A 20,462-nucleotide genomic window follows, 5' to 3' on the forward strand; every position below is an offset into this window, starting at 1 on the left:
GAGAACTGAAAGCTGGTGCTACCTTCCCAGGTGCCAAGGGTAATGGGTCTGATTTTTCCCTGGAAGCCCCAAGAAGGGAGCACCCCCACCAATGCCATTCCTTCCCCGGGCCCGCGGTTAGGCACTCTCCCTTTCCCCAGGGACCACCGAGCTCACCCCAGAGCGCAGCCTCCTCCGACCCCGGGATCGCCCGGCGCGCACTCCGGAACAGCAGCAGCGGCAGCACCATCGCCCGCTCGCGCCCACCCGGCTCCTGTCTTCCTCCTCCGGCTCCTCCTCCTTCTCGGCCGCCGGGCCACCCGCGCCGGGCTCTTGAGCGCCCCCCACCAGGCGCTGGCCGAATCGGGGAGTGCTACAAGGAGTCATCGCAGAGGGAACCATGCCCTACACCAAAACTAAATTGGAAAGAAACTCCAGAGTTGGGGCGCGCCTGGGTGGCTCAGTCGATTGGGCGCCTGCTTTTGGCTCGGGTCGTGATCCCAGCGTGGGGTTCGCTGCTCTGCCGGGAGCCTGCTTCTCCCTCTCCCTCTGCCTGCCGCTCCCCCTGCTTGTGCGCGATGACTCTCGCTGTCAAATAAATACATCTTAAAAAAAAGAAACCGAGAGTTAGGCTTGCTTTTTTGTTTTTGACTATTATTTTTAAAGGAGAGACAAACCTTAAAAGTGGAAAATGGAAAATAACCAAAGATGAAATTCAAAGATTCTTTTAAGAGAGTTTTTTTTGAGAGAGAGGGAGAGAGAGAAATGAGGGATTGGAGAAAAATGAGAAATTTATTGTTTACTGTGGGCAGAGAGAGAAGCAGGCTCCCCATGGAGCAGGGAGCCCCAGGCGTTGCTCGGTCCCAAGACTCTGGGATCACGACCTAAACCGAAGGCAGACGCTTAACCGACTGAGCTACCCAGGTGATGAAAATTAAAGATTTAAACTAAATACATTTTCCCAACTACTTTATAACAGGATTCTTGTAGATTAATTTAAAGCCAACTACGTGGATGCTTTTCTAAGAATTGCTCTTAACTCCAATAGCTGGTTCAACTAACGCCAGTATTAAGATAATCTCATGCTGTCATCTTTTCCTCACAACTTAGGTATTTGACTATAATTGACCATAGCTTGTCAGAGTTAGGTCCAACTACTTTATAAAATATGTTAGTTTGCAATTGCTACTGTAACAAATTTCCACAAATTTACTGGCTTCAAACAATATAAATTTATTATGTACAGTTCTGAAGGTGTCAGCAAGCCTGTGTTCCCCCTGAAGCCCCTAGGGAAGAATTTCTTTTCTTGCCTTTTTCACCTACTAGAAGCTTCTGGCATTCCTCAGCTAGTGGTCCCCTTCCCCATCTTCAAAGCCAGCAGTTTGGCATCTTCAGATCTCTAACTCTGGCCTCCGCTTATGTTGTTGCATCCCTTACTCTTCCTCTGACCTCCTGCCTCCCTTTTATAAAGAACTTTGTGATAACTCAAGTTATCATGATCACAAGTTCCAGGAACTAGAACACCTTTGGGGGCAGGGAGTGCTATTCGGCTTACCACATAAAGTTTATTGTTTACTGTGGTTCATTTCCTTGTTTTAAATTTATTCTCAATTTGGTCCCCCAACATGACGAAAGTTCTATTCAACTGCAAATTAATTTACAATGGAAAATTTAAAAATTAATTTCTAAATGGTATTATTAAAATATGTGTCCAAGGAATAATTTCATTAAGCAGTTTAAAATTATTCAGTTTTCAGTAATTACTTAATTAATTCATTTTTAAGATTTTATTTATTTGACAGCACAAGCAGGGGGAGTAGCAGGCAGAGGGCGAGGGAGAAGCAGACTCCCTGCAGAGTAGGGAGCCTGATGTGGGGCTTGATCCCAGGACCCTGGGATCATGACCTGAGCTGAAGGCAAATGCTTAACCGACTGACCCTGGTCCCATTAGTTTTCAATAATTTAATAATTAATAGCACCACCTCAAATTTCTATGCCAGTGCCATCACTTACAACTATGTTTTTCCAAATTATTTGGAGTTTAGCTATAGTTTCTATATGATCTATTTTGTGGATTAACTTTGAATTAAAATGTCATTATATGTTGTAAATTCATGTACTCCCCATGGCATCCCCAAGCTGTCCTGAATACATCAAAACCATAGGTAGTATGAACACAGATATGGAAACAATGAAACAATGTGCTTGGCCTCAATAAATCACATTCGGGGGTGCCTGGGTGGCTCAGCCATTAAGCATCTGCCTTCAGCTCAGTTCATGATCCCAGAATCCTGGGATTGAGCCCCGCATTGGGCTCCCTGCTCTGTGGGAAGCCTGCTTCTCCCTCTCACACTCCCCTTGCTTGTGTTCCCTCTCTTGCTGTCTCTCTCTGTCAAATAAATAAATAAAATCTTAAAAAAAAAAAAAGGAAACATAATAAGTCTTTAAAAAAATTAAAAAATCACATTCAGCTTGATTTATGCCTTTGCAAAAGCACATATTATGATATCATTCTTTTTCCAATGTTCATGACTAAGTATTTGAGAAATATTTTTCTGCAAGATTTTTTTCTCTCAGAAGATAAATAGCTCCTCCTGTACCTAGCAAAGTGCCAGACTCGGTTTATTTAAGAGTTCTTACAGCAAAAAGTCTTGTCAAAAGAGAGTCTTGATTACTGTTCCTTGGACTAGTGTCCAAGTTCTTCTTTCGGAGAGAGTCAGGAAGGCTTCCAGTGAGATGAAAGGGAGAAAAATAGTTTAAGTCTTCTGGGAAAGTTCTACTAGTGCTGAGTTGATATGAATCATTAATTCTCAAACAACTCATTTTATTTATTGGCGTAATGCAAGTGAAAGGCAACTGGAAAGGAGATTTTGCCCATTTCTTTCCAAGTCCGTATCAGGCCTCCAGATATTTGACAAATCAAGTGAAGATTTTTTTTTTTTTTGGAAACAGTTTCTTTTTTTTTTTTTTTTAAATGATTTTTTATTATATTATGTTAGTCACCATACAGTACATCCCCGGTTTCCGATGTAAGGCTCGATGATTCATTAGTTGTGTATAACACCCAGTGCACCATGCAATACGTGCCCTCCTTACTACCCATCACCGGTCTATCCCATTCCCCCACCCTCTTCCCCTCTGAAGTCCTCAGTTTGGAAACAGTTTCTATCAAAACTTGAAATGCGTATCTGTTGACTTAGCATTTCCATTGCTATCTACTAATGATATTTGCACAAGTAGGCAAAGATAAAGTACATCAACAGAAAACTGGGGAAAAAATGATACATCCATTACTGGAGTTTTAAGCAACTAGTCAAAAGAATGAGGCTAATACAGAGTTATGTCCAAGATATCTTGCCAAGTGAAAAAAATCACATTGTAAAATAGAATGTAGACTGCTAGAAATCAAGATAGCTTTGGAATTTTATCATTTCCAAGAAAAATTGTATGGTGTTTGCATAATTCCTAAATTTCTTTTTTTTTAAATAAGATTTTATTTATTTACTTGAGAGAGAGTGAGCATGGATAGGGAGAGGAGCAGAGGGTGAGGGGCAGATGGAGAGGGAGAAGCAGACTCCCCACTGATCAGGGAGCCTGAGGCAGGGCTTGGTCCCAGGACTCCGGGATACTGACCTGAGTGGAAGGCAGAGGCTCAACCTACTGAGCCACCCAGGCACCACTAATTCTTAAATTTCTGTGTTCTAATTCAGTCCCCTCTTTTTTTTTTTTTTACTGTAAATTGGGAGTCCAGTATATGATACGTTTTTAAAAATCCCATTTACAGCATTACAATTTAGTATGGAAATTACTTAGATTTTTTTCAGATTTGCATATCTTTTTTTCTCCACGTTCTGTTTCAAATCTGTTGCTAAAATAAATGAAAACTTTTGATTTGTGATGTAGACAGTTTTGACTTAACAATTACACCACAATAAGACCTATTCTTATTTGGGGAATTTTTTTTTCCTTAAAGAAAAAAATAGGGAAAAAATATTTTTCCCTAAAGAAAAAAATTCCCCTACTCCAAAACATGATTACTTATTCCTATAGGCAGCACAGTAACTGGCATATTTGTACTTAGTTATATTTGTCGGATGAGTGGTTTCCATAAATACAATGTAAACACCTAGTGGCCTCCTTTGCCAAGTTCTGTACATAGAAATAATGCTAACTATTTCGTAGGAAATGATTTTACGGGAAAAATCAGAGTTTTTGGTTTATCTCTGGTATCTTGAACTCTTAATGCAAGGTTCTATCATAAGGCCACCAGTATCCTGGCTGAAGAGTTGTGAAGGATTACAAATCTCGTAGGACTTCCCTAAAACTAGAGTTGATGTTTGCAATATCGTTAAAATAAAACATTTTTTTTTTAAATTTATTTGACAGAGAGACAGCCAGTGAGAGAGGGAACACAAGCAGGGGGAGTGGGAGAGGAAGAGGCAGGCTCGCCGGGGAGGAGCCTGATGTGGGGCTCGATCCCATAACGCCGGGACCCCGCCGTGAGCCGAAGGCAGACGCTTAAGGACTTAGCCACCCAGGCGCCCCTAAAATAAAACATTTTCAAACCAACTATTTTTACTAAACATATGCAGTGTGCAGACCACTTTAACGGATAATCGAGCTTCGAAGAGGTATAGGTGTAGGTCAAGAAATTTCCTGTCTAGTTAAGTAAGCGAGGACAGGTAAGCCGATAATGAAAAAAATGCAAGCTAACGTATGGCCAATGTCAGGTGGGACTTTATTGCACAGAAGAGTGTGACAGAGGGAAGTCGGAAGCTATCCCTTCAGGCCCTCAGCAGCAAGGGGGACTTAAGCCCGACTCCGGGAAGACCTGAGCTGCGTACTCCAGGACACTATTCGGACGCAGCCTGGAGTCCAACACCTTTACTCTAAGATTAGCCAGGCCTACAGGGCTCTGCGGACCTACGGAACGCAGGCGCGACGCGAGCCGGCCCCGCCCTGTCCACGCCCCACTCCGGTGTGCCACCTCGAGGGACGGCCTCAAACCCCACCCCGGCTGTGGGCGGGCACACGAGGCCCCGCCCTGCCCACCGGGTTGTCGGCCGCGCAGGCGCAATCTCTTCTGGTTGTAGACGCGGCGGCTCGGCCCGGCGTGGTGAGTCTGGATTGTGGTGCTGGGGTCGCCGCAGTGTCTCGGTCTTCGCTTCCTCTTCCCCAGGCCCTCGTGGCAGGACGGGCCTGGGAGAGAGGCCTCTTACGCTCCCCCGTCTTTCCGATCCCGGGGGGCTCCAGGCAGTCACCGAGGGCCGCGTGAGTGCGGCCCGGCGGGGCTCCGGCGGCGGAGCCGTGGTGGTTTCCGCAGGAGGGGTCCGCGGGGAGGGGCCCGAGTCTCCGCTTTACCTGGAAGCAGGCGCCCGCTCCCCGATACCCGTCCTGCCTCTCTCCCGCGCTCTCTCCGCACTACCCATTTTCTCTTGAGAAACTTGGGATGCTGTTGTTAGTGACTGGAGGGTAGTATTAGAAGCGCTGGAGAAGGGCTGCTGGGGTCCAAGTCTCCATCCACCACTGACTGGCTCCGGGACCTTTGCAAGTCACTTAACCTCTGTGTGTCTCCGTTTCAAGTGTAAAATGGGGGAAGTAATAGTAACCTGTCTCATAAGGTGGTTGGGAGTATTACGTGAGGTAGTATCTCTGAAGTGCTGAGAGCCGCGTGATGCACAGCAAAAGTACGTAAGTGCTGTTCGTCTTTTTGAGCCTGCTACTAAAAGGAGAGTTGTGTCCTTCTCCTCCCCACGCCGAAAATAATTCCCCGAGAGTCCAAGGGTACGGAAAAAAGATTTTTTTTTCTTTTTTGAGACTATGGGCTTTTGTTTGTATAGCATGTTTTTTAAAAAAAAAATCAAACATTTCTTTTTTTTATTTTTTAAAGATTTTATTTATTTATTTGACAGAGACAGCCAGTGAGAGAGGGAACACAAGCAGGGGGAGTGGGAGAGGAAGAAGCAGGCTCCTAGCAGAGGAGCCTGATGTGGGGCTCGATCCCAGAACGCTGGGATCACGCCCTGAGCCGAAGGCAGACACTCAACGACTGTGCCACCCAGGCGCCCCCCCAAAAATCAAACATTTCTAAACAACTTAGTTGTACATCCTACAGCAGAGAAAAGACAGGTGTTAGAGTAATACTGAAGTTAAACTGAAAAGTTTTGTTTGGGAAACCACATGAATAAAAGGGCCAGAACTTATTTGTCCTGGAAAGACTTAACATATCAATACTGACACTGCTATCCTTAGAAAGGTCTGTTTGCAAGGCTACACCTTGTTTGGCATCTGGAAACGATATAGTTTATGCTCTACCCTGTGGTTTATGCCGCAGTTACCAACCGCCAGAAAAACCCCCGGGCCTGTGAGTCTGTAATGGGCTTCCCTGGTCAGAAACATGGCACAGCCATTTCTGGATTTTCCATAGTGGGGGAAAGAGTGTACTCTGATTGACCCTTTCTGGGAGGAGAGAACAGAAGGAAGCCTGCACATGGATTCCTGCAAACTTCCTTGTGTCTTTTCCTGTTATGCTCAGGTTGTATGTCCATACTACATTGCTGTAATAAAAGTTAGCCATGAGTACGACTACATGCTGAGTCCTGTGAGTCCTTCCAGTGAATCTCCAAATGTGAGGGTGGCCTTGGAACTTCTCAGACACAATATTGGTGATAGAAAGTACTTGAAGGTCTAGTAATTAGATTTTAATTTTGTCTCTTTTTGCCTAAAAAGTGAAAGAAAAAGCTACATACGTAAGTGATTGCTAAATAGTGGGTTACTGTCCAAAATTATTTCTATGTGTAGACATATTGCATGTGTCAGAAAAATCACTGGAAATTGACATTGCCAAGTTAAGTTTGAGTCACCACTGTCTTCTACTCTTTTATGGGTTGTAGGTCAAATACCTGGTTCCTTTTGTTATTCTGCAAGCACTATCTATGTGTTGATGTCTATCTTTTTCAAGAAGTTATCTGTGAAGCGGGGGAAAGGTACGGCTGGTTTCTCATGAGCCACTTTTCCTTGATTCTTTTAGTTCTACCTGTATTTTCAGGATATCAAGTTGAAATAGTTGGAGGTAAGTCCATAAGTTTGGGGGTGGAAAGATCAGATTTGCCTTCTGATTATATCTTTTTCCCTCAGTAAAGTAGAAGACTAGATACTATTTTGAGAAGTAGGGAGATGGAGGAGTTAGAGGTTTAAAAGAGTGAGAAAGGTTTCACATGGCTGTGTGAGAAGTAGGTAAGTAGGTTTTCCAGAAAGTGTAGTAGGTAACGGCATGTCTTGATCCATTTGAGACTGAGATTGTGATTATGAATTTAGTGGACCCAGTCAGCTTTCTTAGAAGATTTTCTCCAGCCTGTTTGGATTCAGACATAGAGAAAGTGGTTATTTGGGTTCATTTAGGTTCAGGGTTCTGCTAGGGGGGTGATGTGGTGGTAGTTAAGGCTATGTACACATATTTTGTTCTTTCTGTGTATGTGGTAAGGTTGCACTCTTTGTACACATCCCACATCCCGCCCCTTTACCCCCATGTCTACTTGAAGTTAAAAGTCCTGCTTGGACTGGGAAAATATGAGCGGATATGACATAACATTATTTCCAAGTGAAGCTTTAAGAACCAGCACTCCATTTGCTGCTTCCCCACCCCCCTGCCTTGCTATAGTGATCATGGACACACTTGGTGAGATGCAGCCTCTTGCCAGCCTGGGCACTAAAGGTGAATAGGAGCGGCTGAAGAGGCAAAGCTGGAAGAACTCGAATTTGTGGTCAGGGAATGGAATACCTAAATTAGTGTTTTTGCAGGGTAGAACTATAGGGGTAAGTGGATGAGAAAGTTCGGAGGGAAAAGTCAGTCAGAAATGAAGTGGTCCAGTGACGCTTGGGTGGCTCAGTCTGTAAAGCATCTGCCTGTGGCTCAGGTCATGATCCTGGGGTCCTGGGATTGAGTCCCATGTCGGGTTCCTTGCTCAGCGGGGAGCCTGCTTCTCCCTCTGCCGGCCTGTACCCCCGTGCTTGTGTTCTCTCTCTGTCTCTAATAAATAAATTTTTAAAAAAACTTAAAAAAAAGAAATGAGGTAGTCAAGGAACTCCAAACCCTCGTGCATCTCTAACATGGAAGGCCATAGTTTGCAGCTCCGTTCAAGAGTGATGACCCCTGGAGTTAAAGAAATGGCTCTTGAAATGGTAAACTAAAAAGCTCCCTTATGTGGAATATAGTATAACTGAATATAGTATAACTGAATCAAGATTCAGAATTTATTCACTTTTAAAGATTTATTTATTTTAGAGAGAGTGTGTGCATGAGCACAGGGAGGGGCAGAGGAAGAGGGAGAGAACCTCAGACTTCCTGCTCATTGTGGAGCCCAACAATTGGCCGCTTAACCAACTGAGCCACCCAGGCGCCCCAAGATTCAGAATTTATTATTGAGTTGAAAGATTCTTCCACCTTGATCAATAAAAGCAAATAAACAAATAGCCATGGAAATTAAGTGTAGCTTAGCCATAGAAGAGATGATACTAGGTGAGATTTAGGCTGAGCTTTAAGAGAGACTCCAAGTACAGTGATTTTTAAAAAATGCTTAATTTCTTATCTAAAATCTTAGCAATTAACTTTGGGTTTTTAAAAAATAGAAAGGACCGAGGTAAGTAACACGTTGAAGAAAGAAGTGTGGGCCATTATACAATGTTGCTGTTGAAAGTAGGGTCGATGGGGGCACCTGGGTGGCTCCGTTGGTTGAGCATCTGACTCTTGGTTTCGGCTTGGGTCATAATCTCAGGGTCCTGAGATAAAACCCCCTGTTGGGCTCCACACTCAGCAGGGATTCTGCTTGAGATTCTCTCTCTCCTTCTCCCTCTGCTCTTCCCTCTGCTTGTATGTGTGCTCTCTTTCTAAAATAAGTAAATCTTAAAACAAAACAAAACAAAATAAAAAGCACATGTGGTCTGTGGATCGCCAGCTTCCCTTTGGGAGCTCCTTAGGCAGAACCTCAGGTCCTGTGCCAGACTTGCTGAATCAAAATCCACATTTTAACAAGATCTTTAAGGTGACTCATATGCACTGTCCTGATCTCTTAAAAGAGCCAGTGTGTTAGGGAAGTATAAGTTGGGAAGAACTATAAGAAAGTATACGTTGTGGATCAAAAGATGCTAACAGTTAGCCTGACATAACCAATACAAAGTGCAAACCTTGATTGAATCTTGATTTTTATAAAATCAGCATGGAAGACAATTTTGGGTCAGAGGTTAGAATATGATGGAACATCAGAATACGGAATCATTAATTTTCTTACATGTGGTAATGATGTGATTATATAGGAAAATGTTCTTATTCTTAAAAAAGATACAGGTTCTTTGCAACTTTGAAATAGTTCAGCAAAAACAAACACACTCATACGTGTAGGTATGTCTTGTACACACTGGTTATTTAGATAAAACAAATAGGGCAAAATGTTCTAGATGTGGAATCTAGGTAGTAAGTATATGGATGTTTATTATATTGTTCTTTGCACTTTTGTGGAAGCTTAAATTTTTTCATAACGAAAAAGTGGGGAAAAAAACACCACAAAAAATGCAGTATCTTAAAACAATATATTTCTCCCAGTAGTTCAGTGCTAGGTCATATGGTACAGGTAGGCTGGCTCTGCTGTGCTCGGCATATGCTCCCATCCCTGGTCCGTTGTGGCCTGTTTCCAGCTTCTACTATTTCCTAGCTAGTGGGACAGGAGAAAGGGCAAAGGGAGCACATGACCCAGAAGCAGCACTTCTTCCCTTGATCAAACCTTTGGTTTTTTTCATCCACCTGGACATCATGTGTCTAGGGAATAGTTGGTAAACGTCAAATGTAATGTGCATTTGTATATTGGTTTAATAAAGATTTCTTTGGCTTCACCTGTTGTTCTCCTTTTGTTGATGTACTAGACCCAACTAAAATTGAAGTCGTTTTTATGTTAATATACATTAAGTCAAATACCTACAATTTTCATTCTGAGGATTAAAGTGTATTCATTTTCCCCTACCCCCAAACTTTTCAGTAAATAACAGATGCGGGTGAAAGAGCCTTCCAAAGCTTTGCCTGAGAAAGCCAAAAGAAGTAAAAGGCCTGCTGTACCTCGTGATGAAGACTCTTCAGACGACATTGCTGGTAAATGGTGATACCTGGCATCCTAAATAGTGTTGCGGAAAATAGCCATATATGTTTTTAATCAAAAAATCCTTTGCTCTTTATTTTCACTGTTTTCTGCATGAACTTTAAAATCAGCTAGTCTAGGGGCGCCTGGGTGGCACAGCGGTTAAAGCGTCTGCCTTCGGCTCAGGGAGTGATCCAGGCGTTATGGGATCGAGCCCCACATCAGGCTCCTCCGCTATGAGCCTGCTTCTTCCTCTCCCACTCCCCCTGCTTGTGTTCCCTCTCTCGCTGGCTGTCTCTATCTCTGTCAAATAAATAAATAAAATCTTTAAAAAAAAAAATAAATAAAATCAGCTAGTCTAGTTCCAAAACAATGATTGAGATTTTGTTTAGTTTATGAAGCCACTTAGCATTGACATCTTTTTGTTGATTTCCATTTCTCACGACCCGTTAAAGCCAGGCCTGCAAGCCTGGGAGGTGACTGGGGAGCTGCTGGCCTCAGGCATGCTTTCTTGAGTCTCATACCTTCTGTTTAGGCTTTTCTGAGGATTTTCCCTACTTTCTCACCAGTTTAGCTCTTCATTGAAAAACACATCTTTAATTTTCATTTCCATTTTTAAGTGTTTTTAACTTGGATAGTGTTTCAGCATAGCTAGATTGCTGTATTGAGGGAAGTCTGAATTATATCTTTAAACATTTGTTCTGATCTGTGAATATGATTTTTTTCAGGGATTCTGATGATTCTTAGGTTAGCTCTTCCTCAGCTGTCTTCTAGTTATTTTTTCCCAAATCCTCTAAAACTCCTGCTTCCTTTTCATTTCGCTTGCTCTTTTCATTTTTTATCTTTTACAGTGTTTTCTGCAGTGTCTTCTTCACCTTATGCCCTTTTTAGTTTTGTTATCCTTTTTGTGGTTTTATTTTTTCTTCCATTTCTTTCCCGAGCGATGCCAGTCACTTCTTCCTGTTTTGCCACCTTGTATTGGACCATTTGCTTCTTTTTTTTTTTTTTTTTTAAGATTTTATTTATTTATTCGACAGGATAGAGACAGCCAGCGAGAGAGGGAACACAAGCAGGGGGAGTGGGAGAGGAAGAAGCAGGCTCATAGCGGAGGAGCCTGATGTGGGGCTCGATCCCATAACGCCGGGATCACGCCCTGAGCCGAAGGCAGACGCTTAACCACTGTGCCACCCAGGCGCCCCGGACCATTTGCTTCTGTTTTGTATTTTTATCCCGTGGCAGCGATTTCTGTGCCGTTTGTTTTTCCTTTTTCTTATATTGGTATAGATTTGTGGCTTTGATTTTTCCTTAATTTCTCATTCTTTGATGGAGGGTCACCTTCCTTGGACCAGTTAGTTTTAGAATATTTGTGTAAGAAGGAGGGCCAGAGCGCTGTCCAGACCAATTGGACTTTTAAGTGTGAACTCAGCCTTAAACTTCTTTCCACCCAACAGGGTTATGCAGCCCTGGGTTTTTTTTTCAGAATCTGAACGGTCTCTTCTCCCTGCCTGTCTCGGAGACAAGACTGTTTTGGGCGAATTTGGCTTGTTTTCTTGTTTCCCGCTTAGTGAATTAGAAATTGCCTTCTTTTGCTTCTTAAAACAAAACTGAATATAGGGGAGCTCCTGCCAGGGGTGTTGTGCAGAGATTTAGGTTTCGTTCTGTGTCTGTGAAGCATGTGGAGTTCTCTGTGAGATCTACAGCTGCAGTATGCTCTCTGCTTCCTTCTGGATGCACCCCTGTTTGATCTCTGCTGCGTTGAGCTGGGACCCTTCCACTGGATTTATGACTTGGGGCTCCAGTTGTCTCTGGGTTTTCCTGAAAATAAACTTGGTGTTTTTGTTTTTTATTCTTGTTGCCCTTGGACAATTTCTGGGAGGAGAATGGGGAAGTGTTGATTTTAGACCATCATTTGCAAACTGGAAGACCTCCTTGTAAAGTTTTTTAATATTTAAAGTGAAAAATATGGAGCTTTTAATTATTGTTTTTGATTTGTTAATGTGAAACAACTATAGACTTTAATACATTTATATATTTTATTCAGGAATCCCTAGAGGACTTATGTGGCAGATGAAATTTAGACAATTGTATGTTTAACCAAATTACAGAAAATTGAGGAAATCCTAATAGCACAGAATTTTTTTTTTTTTTACATTTTCCCCCCTCCTCCCAAAGATTGTGAATACTATTAAACACTGGTTAACTCTTGTAAGAAAACATCAAACTTTCAAATTTACTTATAAGAAGTATTTAAAAGCTGATAGGGTTAATATAGACGCTTGGAACATTTTATCATAAATATTCACATATTTATCATGAATATCTCTGAATTCATTAATAATTTCAGTTTTATAAGTCTGAATTGTGGAAACAGAGAATAGTTAAGTTGTACCCTGGCCAGATCCCATCCCAGAGATGATACAGAAGGTGTATGGAATGATTTTTCCCCTTAGAATTTTAAAATATGGAGGACATTAGGAGAAGGAACGGAAGAATGAAGGTGGGAAATCAGAGGGGGAAATGAACCACAAGAGACTGTGGAGTCCGGGAAACCAACTGAGGGTTTCAGAGGGGAAGGGGGCGGGGGGATGGGTTAGCCCAGTGATGCGTATTAAGGAGGGCATGTATTGCATGGAGCATTGGATGTTATACGCAAACAATGAATCATGGAACACTACATCAAAAACTAATGATATACTATATGGTGACTAACATAACATCATAATATAAAAGAATTTTAAAATATAAAAACTCAAAGCATTGATATCTAGTAACTCACTTCTAGGTCCTGTATTGGTGTGGTCATCTATCAGTCTTCCCCAGAACACCCCTTTCTTTAATGGCATGTGTCCTTTCTTTTCAAATATAGGACTTTGGAATTACTCCGTTTGTGTCTATTCTTATAACTTGCTCTTGGTGTAAAATTAGAAGTTCTAATCTTTCACCAGATTGCACGTTATTTTTGTTGAAATTATATTTTGCAATAAGTCACTTGTTAGGAGTCACATACTTAGGCTTCAGGATGAAAAGGAACTAATGATTAACCTCTCTCTAGTTAACTAGTAGGTGAAAAGGGAAGGGAAGTGGAGAAAGTTGAACTGCACGTACTCCTATTTCCCTTTTCATGTTACTCAGTCTATCCTTTGTTGTTTAATTTTGGTGGACAGTTGTAGTTTTGGTGTTTGAGATAGTTAACAGGGAGAAATGGAAATGTCATTGTGTCCTTGGGAGAAGAACACGGTTATCTGAAGAAATAAAAACATATTAGCTGATTTTGGCCCGTTGCCTCCACACAGTGCACCCAGTGGGACTCTGTTATAAGGGATAATTAAGGACCATGAAGAGTCATTTGTTATTTGGAAATACTCATTAAGGAGGACTCTTGTTCCTGTAAATTATGCCATTGTTTGTTCCTTTCTCCTTTCTCTCAATAGTGATGAGAATAGCATCAGAGCAGAGGTAGGCTCCGTGGAAAGATTTTTATATGCGTATCTAAATGAGAAGAAAATATATTCAAAATGCTTGACACAGTAGCTGCTCAGTACATAATTATTTATTTATTAAACTTGTTATTTTTGAAGTAATTTTGAATTAATAGGAAGGTTCAAAGAGGTATACAGGGGGGTCCCTTTCACTCTTCACCCAACCTCTCCTGATTCAACCTCTTGTATTTCTGTAGTACGATATCAAACCCAGGAAAATGACATCAGTACAGTCCTTAGAGCTTATTCTGCTTTCTCCAGATGTGCAAAGCCTTGTGTATGTGTGTCTATGTGTCTGTGTGAGTGGGTATAACTCTATGCACTTTCATTACATGTGTAGTTTTGTATAACCACCACAACTGAGATACCCGACTGTCCCATCACCACCCCAAGAGTTACCTGTTTATAGCCACACTCCCTGTTCTCTGTCCATAGTCCCTGGCAGCCACAAATCTGCTCTCCATCTCTCTTGTTATTTCACTAATGCTTTATACATGGAACCATACAGTATGTATCCTTTTGAGTTATTTTGTTTTTAGAATCTCTTGGCTTTCTAGTTACAGCATTTTAATGCTATTGACTTTTGCTTATTGATGGTAACACTTTGGTTTAGCAAAGAAAATGTTCACGTTTTGTTTTGTCTCATTCAGTAGGTTTCACTTGCCAGCATGTAAGTCATGCTATCAGTGTGAGTCATGTGAAGAAAGCGATAGCTGAGAATGTGTGGTCAGTTTGCTCAGAATGTTTAAAAGAAAGAAGATTCTGTGATGGGCGACCAGTACTTCCCTCTGACATTTGGTTGTGCCTCAAGTGTGGTTTTCAGGTGAGAAAAGTGATTTTTATCTGTGAGTTTGTCTTAAATATTTTTCTTAAATGCTTATTGTGAGTTGGACTGGTTTTAATGTTTAGAACCTAAAATAAATTTATCCATGTTTAGACAGAACACTCCAAGGCTGAACTTAGAAACATTTGTTAAGGTAAAATAAAAGGTATGTTATCTTCAGAAAGTAATCACGTGTGGTTTAGAAATACTTGAAAAGGGAATCCAGCCTACTTACAGTAGTTTTCATGTCTGCACCTGCCTTTACCTGTTTGTATTTACTTAAGAAATGGATCCCAGTTTTTTTTTACATCTTACTAGATTAATTTTTTTTCTATGAAATGATTCTTTTTCCCAAAACAATTTTTGTTAACAGCTTAGAAGCTATTAATATCTAATATTTTTTGAATAACATGTAAGATGTCTATAATTTTTCCAAAATAAGAAGAATCCTTATTATCTTGCACAGTTCATAAGTAGGACCACTTCAGGATTAGTTAATTCAATGAAAAGAACATTGAAAACTGAGATTTCTTCCATTTTTCTTTTGTCCACCCTCAATTTCATGGCTTTTTATGGCCAGAGATGTTTCATGCATTATATATCATACAGCCATCCCCAAAGGCCAGAAAGAGGTCAAAAAGGTCATCCCTTTCCTGTTTTTGTTTTTGTTTTTAAACATATGAAACTTAACCAGAAACATCCAGCAAACTGCCCCTGATGTCTCATTGACCAGAACTGCATCTTATTTCTTTACTTACCTGGTGAGGGAAATTGCTGTGATTGGTCTGAGTCTCATTAGTTGCCAGTGGGTTTGGGTGGAGGTGTGGACATTATTAGAAAATGTGTGTGTAGGAGGGGGGCACTGGTCTGCAAAGATGCTCAGTGCCCCACAATGTGCAAGACAGTATATACGTTTTTAAGTAATAGGGAAATGAACTTGGCTCATGATTGTTTTAGGTAAATACTATATAACAAAAAGCAAGTTAGCCTCTTTGCAAGAAATTAAATTTAATGAGAATCTATATTATTTTCTGAAACTTTTCCCTCCTGCTTCAAATTAAAAACCAAAACCTTTTCAGTATAAGTTTGAGTATGATTTAAGTTTCGATTAATTTGAAACAAACTTATATGTAAATCGTACAAATAGCATTCTGTTCATCTTTAGGGCTGTGGTAGAAACTCAGAAAGCCATCATTCACTGAAGCACTACAAGAGCTGGAGAACAGAATCTCATTGTATTACAATTAGTCTGAGCACATGGATTATATGGTAAGTTAGATTTTCTTACTACTTGTGTCCACTACAAAAAAATATCATTTTCTTTGAGCTTTACAAGGTAAGATATTTAAAGATGTTATACCCCCTTATGTTTTTTAGCCTGAACACAACCTATAGAATACTCTAAGAAAATTAACATAAGTTTAAAATTTAAATAAGGAAAAATTTAGTCATCCCTCTACTTTTTTTTTTTTTTTAACATTTTCTTCATAGGATAAAGAAACATTCTTCCTAATTGATTTTCCATAATGAACTTGATAAAACAGAATTCCACAGTTCTAGAGAAAGGTACTTCAGGCAGTCAGGTGGTTTGGTGATTCCCTGGAGGGGAAAGGGTAAGCCTGGTGATTCTACTACTTAATCCTGGATGGGAACCAAGTCCAGTTCCCTCATTTTACCTGTAAGGACACTGAGTATCATTTACTTTTTTATGGTTACAAAGTAAACGTCCGGGCACTAAAACAAGTCTTTTGATTCCCTTTTGATTCTTACTAGCATAGCACACCGCTTCAGTGGCGTAAATGGATATTGTATCAAAAAGCTTTCCATATGTTTCACAACGAAATTTTTCTTTTTTAATATGTGTATGTATTTTTTCACCAAAAAAATTTCTAAATGGAATCTATAGACTCCTATAGATTCCTTGAATGAATTTTCAGAAGCTTTCAAGTTTTCCTTGAATGAATTTCCAGAGGTCTTCAAATTTTCTTTAAGACAAAAATATTTTAACTCTGTGTTTTCGCTTCCGGGATCTAAAATTAATATAACAATATTTAGGCTTATAGAAGAAATCATCTTATGATTTAAATTCATGGCACGGGTCCGGTGCTTGCTGCATTTGTGGTTTTGTTGTTCCAAATAATCATATTGGGGAGAATGAGGAAAGTACAGAGACAGCTTACTATGTAAATGAGACGCTGGAGCTAGGGGAGAGGAGGAGGAAGCCACAGTGTGGCAGCTCAATGCATATTTCTCGGTAGCCTGAATAGAGCAGTGGTCTCAAACAATGGGGCCCATCACAGTCACCAGGAAGGCTTGTTAAAATAGATTGCTGGGCCTTGGCCTGGAGATTCTGATTTAGTAGTTCTTTGGTAGGGCCTAAGAATTTGTATTTCTAACAAGTTCCTAGGTATTGCCAGTGCTGCCAGTCTGGGGACCACAGTTTGAGGACCACAGGAATAGAGGAAGGTGGAGGGAGAGTTGAGTGGCAACTGGTAGAATAGGCTCATTTCAAGTGAGTCTGTGTCAGAACTTCTGTTGTAGCTCTTAGGACCTTAATTATGGTGTGAATCATGATGTAATTTCAGCAAAAAACAAACCAACCAACCCAAAAAACACATAAAAAACAAGAAAAGCTAATGTTGTTAGTTTTAACTATTGATTTTGTAATTTTATTTTTATGCTTAATTGTATAATTTTGCTTTCATAGATATATAGAGCTATAAGGGTGATCAATTTATTGATTATTTGGTGAGTAGAATGTTAGATTTATATTATAAGGAAAATAATTTAAGTCACATTTGGGATTCTGTAAAATTTCATTCCTTTCTAAGGAAGAAATTCAAGCTGGTCAGATGCATTTACAGAAACTTAAAGGTTGGGACTATTTTCTTTTTCCCATCTAATTCTTAAACCTTAAAAAGTTTAACAATTTCTGGGGAGCCTAGGTGGCTCAGTCACTTAAGCGTCTGCCTTCGGCTCAGGTCATGATCTCAGGGTCCTGAGTCTAGGATCCAGGTTTGGGGTCCTGAAATCAAGCCCTGCACCGGGCTCCCTGCTCCATCAGCAGTCTGTTTCTCCCTCTCCCTCTGCCCCGCCCTCCACTCCTGTGTGCGCTCATATTCTCTCTCTCTCTCTCTCTCAAATAAATAAATAAAATCTTTAAAAAAAAGTTGAACAATTTCAGTAGAAAACTTTACTAATTTGGATTAAAAAAAAAGGCCAACTTGAACTAGATAAAAAACTTGGAAACCCTAAAAAAGAAAGAAATATGGTAGATTTGGTTTAATTATGGCTAACAAAGTCTTGCTCGATAGTGGATTTAATGCTGCTTTAACAGATAATAATTATTAGCACAGTGGTTTCTTACCTCTGACTTTCTTCAGAGGTGGAATTTGAAAAATCCATAGGTACTATTCATTGGCCCTCTGTTAAATCAGGGCTTTTGTGTTGTTAAGTTCCATACCTGATTCTCATGCCTGACCAGTGTTAAGAGGCACTCACTTAACTCTTAAAGTTAACATACAGATGAGTGCTTTTATTTATCTTTTTACTTTTTCAAAAGGTGAGTGCTTTCAAAGTACTCAAAAGTTTGTTGGAAGGTGTAGCATTTCCCCTGTACTTTTATTACCTTACTGATTTGTGAGCCCTCCTATGTCCCAGTTTCTAATCTGTAAAAAAGGAAGTATTGTACTTCTAGAGAGCTATTTATTTTTAAAATGATAATACTCTTTTGGTTGTTCTGAGGAATTAAACCAGAAAATGCATGTAAAGCATTTACAACAGTGCCTGGCACAAGTAGATGCACAATTAATTTTTTTTTTTTTGGTTATTTCTAATGGAAACAAGTAGAATTAATTTATCTTGCACTGTCCTCTTTTCTCCAAATTCACTGCCATTGTGTGGTTTTTATTTGGATTTTCTTTTTGTACTCTTAAAGTGACAATATATTTTATACCAAGTAAAGATTAAATTGCAGCATGAGTAAAAATTTCTTGACATTTCAATATTTTGCAAATGAGCAATTTTTATTATTTTTGGCAGTAGTCACATCAGTACATTTTGAGGGTTTATGATAGCGTAAACCTGGTAATTCTACATTGTTTGAATTCTATCATGGTTTATTAGAAAATATGTTTTGGGGGGCGCCTGGGTGGCGCAGTCATTAGGCGTCTGCCTTTGGCTCAGGGCGTGATCCCGGCATTCTGGGATGGAGCCCCACGTCAGGCTTCTCCGCTAGGAGCCTGCTTCTTCCTCTCCCACTCCCCCTGCCTGTGTTCCCTCTCTCGCTGGCTGTCTCTCTCTGTCGAATAAATAAATAAAATCTTAAAAAAAAAAAAAAAAAGTATGTTTTGGGAATGTTTTCTGTGACTTGTTTCACAGATTTATCTATGTACCTATGTATTTCTGTGTGCAAGAGATAGAGTAATATTTGTATTTTGAGTATGAGTAAATATTTGACTGAATTTTGAGTGCTGTTTAGAAAAGGAACCGAAACCTAGTTTATAGCCATTGATCTCAGGACCACTAGTAAATTATAAGATTGTGAATACGTAAGGTGGTGTTAGTCTAACACATTATACTTTCAATATGTTCAAATATATGTTCCTATTTGACCATTGGATCTTATGAAGATAAAGGAAGCAGGCAATGATAATACATAGAAGAAATCTTTATTAATACTATATGCTCTAATGAGTAAACTTGGAGGGCAGTTTTCGAAAAAATAATGTGCTTTTGAAAATCTCTTTGGGAGCCCTCTCTTCCCAACTAAGCCCCAAATAAAACAAAACACCCAGTCCTCCCGTCTCTGTAAGTGGCACCTCCATCACTTAAGTATTCAGGCCAGAAGCCTAGCATTTTGTTTCTTTCCCTTTTTATCTTATTTTTTTAATCCTTTAACAAAAGTAGGCAAAATGGTGTAATGAAATCCTCCGCACCCATCACTCAACTTTAAACATTCCTAATTTGCAGCAAGTCTTTCCTCTAGAGTAGAGTTTCTCAATCTCAGTCCTGCTGTCACTGGAGCTGATAATTCTTCGTTGTGAGAGGATTATCCCGTACATCAAAGGAGGTTTCCAGTCTCTACCCAGTGGATTCCGGTCGCAGCTTCCCCACTTGTGACAACCAAAAATGTCTCAAAACATTACCAAACATTTGGCAGGGGGCAAAATTGCTCCTGTTTGAGAATCACTGACTTACCCTCATCCACTTCCCCCTTTCCATGGCAGTTATTTTTGTACAGAGAAGTACTACCTGAAATGTCTGTAAAATAAATCTTTCTCCAGATCTCCTGCTTCTACCCTGACCTTCTATTCCTTTTTTTTTTTTTTTTAAGATTTTATTTATTTATTTGACAGACAGAGAGACAGCCAACGAGAGAGGGAACACAAACAGGGGGAATGGGAGAGGAAGAAGCAGGCTCCCAGCAGAGGAGCCTGATATGGGGCTCGATTTCAGGACTCTGGGATCATGCCCTGAGCTGAAGGCAGACACTTAACGACTGAGCCACCCAGGTGCCCCGGACCTTCTATTCCTGATTCCGTCCATCTGACATTAGTCAGAGTGATGTTTTTAAAATATAAATTGGATCACATCACTCCCCTGCTTAAAAAACTCCTCATGGCTTTCCATTACACTTAGGATAAAGTACCAGAACTTTAATTTAAATGATAGGGCTAAGGCTCTTTGTGAACTCTTTCCTGTTTATTTCTCTAGATTTACCTAATGCCTCACTCAGTGTATACTTTTTGCCCCCCCCCCCCCATTTAAAGACAAGACCGGATAAATATCAACTTTATTACCTGGTGTACAACATTATTGAAGATGCTTTCATAATATTTACATACATATTTGTGTTTTTTCAGGTGTTATGAATGTGATGAAAAATTATCAACACAGTGTAATAAGAAGGTTTTGGCTCAAACAGTTGATTTTCTCCAGAAACATGTTTCTAAAACACAAACAAGTAAGTTAAGCAGTTGCTAAAGAAATTCGTATTAAAGTGTGATATTTTATATCTCTTACAGAGAGTTCATAAATTCATAAAGAGTACCTTAG

At 40.2% G+C, this 20,462-nt stretch overlaps 2 protein-coding genes across 9 annotated transcripts in view; one reads left to right on the forward strand and one right to left on the reverse strand.

The window, feature by feature from the left end:
• TSTD3 (thiosulfate sulfurtransferase like domain containing 3) overlaps positions 1-298 on the reverse strand; it is a 40,555-nt gene extending 40,257 nt beyond the window's left edge. The window contains exon 1 of one of the 2 annotated variants that reach the window (XM_057311167.1): positions 157-284. In XM_057311167.1, coding sequence (XP_057167150.1) covers positions 157-229 — 73 coding nt within the window. In that variant the 5' untranslated portion in view covers positions 230-284. Of the gene's footprint in view, positions 1-156 lie in introns of both variants that reach the window. The other variant, XM_026511748.4, reaches the window with a different exon arrangement.
• Positions 299-5,011: 4,713 nt separating this feature from the next.
• The window catches only part of USP45 (ubiquitin specific peptidase 45), a 71,727-nt gene continuing 56,276 nt past the window's right edge, over positions 5,012-20,462 (forward strand). For 5 of the 7 annotated variants that reach the window (XM_026511749.4, XM_048226151.2, XM_057311169.1 and 2 more), the window contains exons 1-5: positions 5,012-5,095; positions 10,008-10,117; positions 14,233-14,405; positions 15,571-15,674; positions 20,270-20,370. In XM_026511749.4, coding sequence (XP_026367534.2) covers positions 10,018-10,117; positions 14,233-14,405; positions 15,571-15,674; positions 20,270-20,370 — 478 coding nt within the window. In that variant the 5' untranslated portion in view covers positions 5,012-5,095; positions 10,008-10,017. The remainder of the gene's footprint in view (positions 5,096-10,007; positions 10,118-14,232; positions 14,406-15,570; positions 15,675-20,269; positions 20,371-20,462) is intronic. The other 2 variants (XM_044388856.3, XM_057311168.1) reach the window with 1 other exon arrangement.

The sequence above is a fragment of the Ursus arctos genome, unplaced genomic scaffold (genome assembly GCF_023065955.2).
Source record: "Ursus arctos isolate Adak ecotype North America unplaced genomic scaffold, UrsArc2.0 scaffold_13, whole genome shotgun sequence".
Lineage (NCBI taxonomy): Eukaryota > Metazoa > Chordata > Mammalia > Carnivora > Ursidae > Ursus > Ursus arctos.